General features: G+C 39.8%; 1 protein-coding gene across 1 annotated transcript in view; it reads left to right on the top strand.

Annotated features, from left to right (window-relative positions):
• Positions 1–5820, top strand: part of CCDC191 (coiled-coil domain containing 191) — a 93437-nt gene that overhangs the window by 54041 nt on the left and 33576 nt on the right. Inside the window, 1 exon segment of the mRNA XM_006161825.3 lies at positions 3218–3440. Within this exon segment, the coding sequence (XP_006161887.1) occupies positions 3218–3440 (223 nt within the window).

Here is a 5820-nt window from a genome sequence, read left to right as displayed (position 1 = left end):
TTCCCTTTTAAAAATTTAAGGCACATTGGGGGCTAGATGGAAGCACAGCAATAAATGTGATGCTCTGTGATGTTGATCTATGTGGGAGGGTTTGGGGTTTGCATCCAGGGACCTCCCTGAGTACACCAGGCATGTACATGCCCATGATGCTGGCTGAGGCTATGGGTGGGTTGCAGAGTCAAGACCCTCTTGGGGGTGCAAACTGTCTCCCTCTCTCTCTCACTGATGGAAGAAATGAATAAACTTTATAAAAATTCAGGGCACTTTTTAGGTATCTAGTAGTCTTGTCCTAAGAGAGCAATCATTAACTTACATTTTTAGGATTTTAAAAATTTAATTAGATTCTCAAAAAGTTTAATTCTTGTAGGATAGGCAGTTAGGGTTTATTGACACCATATTTAGGCATGAATCTGCAGCTGAGAAACTTCTAGTTGCTTGCCCAGTGTCTCACGTCTAGTGTTCTTCTGACTTCGAGGTTCTAGAATATGTACCAGTCACCAGGTGTTTTTTGAGGTATTGATTCTGGGCAGCGTAGTTCTTGTTAAATCCCTATAGGAACCTTTTGTGTTTTATATTTTCAGGCCTGCAGAGACAGCATTTCTCTGCATGAAGTTATATAATTGATAATCAGTTTCTACACTCCAGCTAGAAATTTCCCGATTTCATCTTGCATGCAGACCGGGGTGGGCTGTCCAGAAGGGAACTCTTTCTTCATTTTATGATGATCTAGAAACTGTGTCCAAAACTATTTCTTTAGGTGAGCATGTCCAAGTAAATTGCATCTGACTATGGTTTTAAGAAATGTAAATGATTTTTCACTTTCAGAAACATTTATGTTTCTAGTGATATCTTTTAAAAAAGCATAGAAACTGACTTACATGGAAAATTGTCCCTTTGCTGAAGTGAACTGAAAGGGAGTATGAGTGGAGCTGGCCTTGTTTCTGGATCCCTAGTTTCTGGACTTCTGCCCTTCCACCTCAACCCACAAATGCAGATCTCTTTTTTTCTTTGTTTTTAATTGCCAGAGGGTGAATACACTCCAGAGAGTGACAAAGAGAAGGAAAGCAAAAGCACCTCCCAGTGGGATGTGGTCACACCACAGTTCCTTTTCCTCTATTTCATACTGTCAGGATTTGGGGCACACATATACATGTACCCACTGTGCTTTACAATGTGCCAGGGCCGAGATTTGAACTACACGAGCCATGTGGGATCCAGCTGCCTTAACCACCTGGCTATGAGGCTGACCAACCAAATACAGATACTTTGAGTAGACCCCAAGTATTACAGTGAACATGGATTTTTCCACTCATTTTAAAAGCTTTTTTAGTCTCATTATATTTACAGAAATATTTTTCTCTTCGCCTTTATAGTGTCCAACTAATCTCCCTGACAGTAAAAACCCCAGTGTTTTTTGCTGTTTATGCAGTAAAAACATGAAATTAGCACAGCAGGTAAATTTCACACTCCTCCTTCCTGAGCAGATTGATGTAAATTAAATTTCACAATAATCAGATTGAACAACATATATCTTCTATCTTGTGGAAATTTATGATTTTTACTCACTCACATAAAATGTTTTACAAGTTTTACTTGCTTCACTGTGTATCCACTGATATTTTTGGACCTTTCTTCTCCCCTCTTTTGTTACCTGATTTTTTAATTCTTATTCTAACATTTTTAATCCAAAGTTATTCAGCCTCAGATACTTATTTCCATAAATGTAAAATATGACACATATTTATTAACATCTATGTTATACTTTTATTTTTAAAAATCAGTCACCAAGTACCTATCATCAATGCATTAGGAGAAAGCAATTAAGTATAATGAAATATGTTGTTGGCAGAACTGCTTATTTTTTTAAAGAAACGTAGAATACATAGGAACAAAAATATGAGAATGCATCTCTAGTAGGGCAGATATTATTTGGTGAAACTTATGTCAGTTATATTTACTTTAGTCTCATACATACACATACACACATAAATCTATGTACTGAATCACAGTGTGACCATTTTTCTTACTGTAGGTAGAAACCAATCCGAAAAGGTCTAAAAGTCACTTAAGCATTTAACAAGTAGAGAAATATTTTCCTGATTGACTTAAGAATGTTTTGATTCTCTTGATATGAATACCCAAAGAATCCACAAAGAAGATTAAGCATTACATATTGTTAACAGAAGTGGATATTCAAAACAGTGTTATGGAGAACTTACGTGAGTCTGATAGAAGATAAAACCAAGTAGGTATCTAAATGATACCAAATTTGTAACTTCCTAACTCAGCCTGATGCCACATAATTTCCAAGCTCATGGATCACTTCTTCAGGGATAATAACCAGCCATTTATGGCTAGATCTCAGAGCCTAAGTCCGCTTTCTTGATTGGTTGTCACTGGCGTGTCTTCTAAGGGAGCTTCCCATTAGGAAGGGACTATGGCTGGCAGTGTCCCCACTTCCCAGCTTCACTCGGTCATGTCCTCTAATGTTTATACAGTTTCCAGGAATTGAAGGGCACTGTTCCTTAGGAAGGTATAGACAGGTGAATGAGTACTGTGAGGTCAAGCGCCTTGCCGTTGACTCCCCCACGTGTCCAGGGCTGAGCAGGCGTCTGCATTCATTGAGTCCCAGGGCTTGGTCAAAGAGTCCTTCTCTTTAGTGATCCTTTTCCTGATTAAGCCCTTCTTTCACAAACTCCACTCTCACCATGTTACTTTTGATTTTCACAAGCCTTAAACTTAGTTATTGACAACTCACTTGGTAAGTGGAATAGCTCCTTTCCTTTTCTTCCAGAACTCTTCCAAATCTCTGTCTGAGATTTCCACATACCTGAATCTCCTTCTCCCTCCTGAATTCATTTTTTTAAAAGTAATTGTTTATACCCTTTTCTTTGTGCTCCTTCTCCTCCAAAAGTTGTCATAAACTGTTATATGGAAATCAGAAACTTTAATCACACAGTGCTGTCTCTGTGGATGATAAGACACAACAGTCACTCTTTCTTCTTAAAGGTAATGCCTTGAGAAACCAGCAGCTTCTATGAGGAGACTCTTTGCGCTGGGAATTTATAAAACAATTCTGTTTTGCTTAATGTGAAAGGATAAGCTGGAGTTAAGACAGAGCATTTCTAGGATTCTTTTGGACTTGTATTTCAGTTATATTATCAATGAATAAACTGTAAGTTGTTTCTGTAGTTTAATGGAAGTGCTTTGTTGCTAGAAAACAACAACTGGCCACCGAGTATAACCGGAAACAAGTTCTCCAACACTGCTTCACAGAGTGGCAACACTGGCGTGGTGCAGAGCTCCTAAAGAGGGAGCTGGCTCTAAAGAAGGAGGAAACCAGGAAGAAAATGGATAAGCTGCTGAAGGCCGTATCATCAGGGAAACTCAGTACAAACGAGCCCTCGGACATCAGTCCACTTGAGGAGGCAACAGCCTTGGTAAGAAACCGAGGGGTATGCCATTCTTCCTTTGTTTGGTCTTCCTGTTTATTAAACATTGGCATTTGAGCTTTGCATTTTAATATACTGGAATATTTTAGCCATTGCCAGATTGCTTTGTCTGAGCTTATCAAAAAATCAAGCTGCTACAGTGCACAAAGGTTACCTTGCAAACAGTTTACCTTCCTGGATTACTGAATCTTTTTTTTATAACCACATGTAAACTAGGTAGAGCTGGAAGTCGGTGGGGACATAATACAGAGAAGGAATTTAATACAATTAAGTAAAAGACTCCTTTAAGAATAGATAAAGTGGGACCAGCAGTTAGTGTAATGGCTATGTCACTGGACTCCCACATGGTCGACCACGGTTGGAGTCCCGGACCCGGTGTCTTAAACCCACGCTGGGCGTGTGTGCGTGCGTGCCCAGGATCCCAAGAGGAGAATGGAGGAGAAGGGATTGCAGCGTGGCTATCCCCCCTGGGGGGGTGATTTCTTGCTTTCTGTCTCTCTGTCTCTCTCTGTCTTTCTGGTGAGCGCACGCGCCCTATCGCAAAAACCTCTCCCAAAAGAAAAGAAGAATAGATAAAGCAATGCTTACAACTCTTGACCTCCTTTTATTTGATCTGCAGACATTATTTCTAAATGATTTTGTAGCTTATAAGGGGAATTTTTCATTTTAAATATTTTAATAAGAAAAGTCATGTAATTTGGTAGAAGAAAATTACAAAGAAAAAAGAAAACTAGCTTCAACTTCCATCATCTGGAGATAACCACTAATAATGTGTTAAAGGATGTGGGGACTTTAAAAAGTGTGTGGAAAAATGTCACTAAAGAATGAGTTTATTTTGGCGTACAAAAATTTCAAAATTCCTGCATAATTTTTCTGTAATACATATATTCTATAAACTTTTTGAAGGCCTCTTGTGTAGATATCTAGTCTTTTCTCAATTCAAGACTATGCATATTTGTCTCTTGGTATTTTATTCAGTTTTTAAATAGTTTTCAGTCAAGTCATTGACAAAATAAAATATACTATAATTCAGGAAAAGATGACCATTTTTTTTCTTCTTAATAGTAATATTCTGCTTTTCTGAAAAACGTTTCTAATTTAAAAATACATATTAAAAATATAAGCCAGCAGGTAGTGTGGTGCTTTCAGCACAGGACTCCCACATGGCCAACCATGGTTCAAGCCCCAGACCTGGCAGTTTGAAAATCATGCTGGGCATGTGTGCGTGTGTGCCCAAAATCCCAGGAGAAGAATGGAGGAGAAGGGATTGCAGCCTGGCCATCCCTGGGGGGGGCGGGGAGGGTGATTTCTCACTTTCCCTCTTACTGTCTCTATCTCTCTCTGGTGAGTGTATGTACCCTATGGCAAAAACCTTTAAAAAATCTATATACATGTATTTATTTATATAAAATAAAATTTTTATTTTATATAAAATTTTAATTTAAGTTTAGTCACTCAGCAAAGGGGGGGAGCATGAGGATGTTTGTTGGGATTATGTAATATTTTGGCCCCTTCCCCTAGGCAGTTTATCAACCATTATGTTAGCTAGATAATTCTGTCTCCATTGAGACCCAAGAGAGATTTCTATCTTGAGAAATAAACTGTTGGTCTTTTCTACTATACAAGATGGCAGATGAAAAAGCTGCAAAGCAGGACACTAAGGAGAAGAAACCTGAAGCCAAGAAGGCTGATGACAGTAGCAAGGTTAAAAAGGGTGTCTCCAAGGCTAAAAAGCCTAAGAAGGGGAAGCCTCATTGCAGCTGAAACCTGGTCGTAGTCCGGGGCATCGGCAGATACTCCCGATTTGCCATGTTTTCTAGTAAGGCCACGGAGAAGAGGAAATACTTGTCCACTAAATCCAGAATCAAAAAGAAAAAGGAGAAGGTTCTTGCAACTGTCACAAAACTAGTTGGTGGAGACAAGAAGGTGGTACCTACGTGGTTAAACTGCGCAAAATGCCTAGGTATTATCCTACTGAAGATGTGCCTTGAAAGCTGTTGAGCCACGGCAAAAAAACCTTCAGTCAGCATGTGAGAAGGCTGTGAGCTAGCATAGCTCCTGGGACCATTCTGATCATCCTCACTGGATGCCACAGAGGCAAGAGAGTGGTTTTCCTGAAGCAGCTGAGCCATGGCTTGTGACTTGTAACTGGACTGCTGGTTCTCAATTGAGTTCCACTGCATGGACAGAAAGCGAGAAATCACCCCCCAGGGAGGATGGCCATGCCACAATCCCTTCTCCTCCATTACTCCTCTTGGGATCTTGGGCACACATGCACATGCGCCCAGCATGACTTTAAGCCGCCTGGTCTGGGACGCGAACTGCAGGAGTCCAGCAACATAGCCATTACGCTAACTGCTGGGCCCTA

This window comes from Tupaia chinensis, unplaced genomic scaffold, assembly GCF_000334495.1.
Source record: "Tupaia chinensis unplaced genomic scaffold, TupChi_1.0 Scaffold139218_1, whole genome shotgun sequence".
NCBI classification, from domain to species: Eukaryota; Metazoa; Chordata; class Mammalia; order Scandentia; family Tupaiidae; genus Tupaia; species Tupaia belangeri.
Note: the sequence above shows the minus strand (reverse complement) of the source record. Positions and strands in the feature narration are given on the sequence as shown.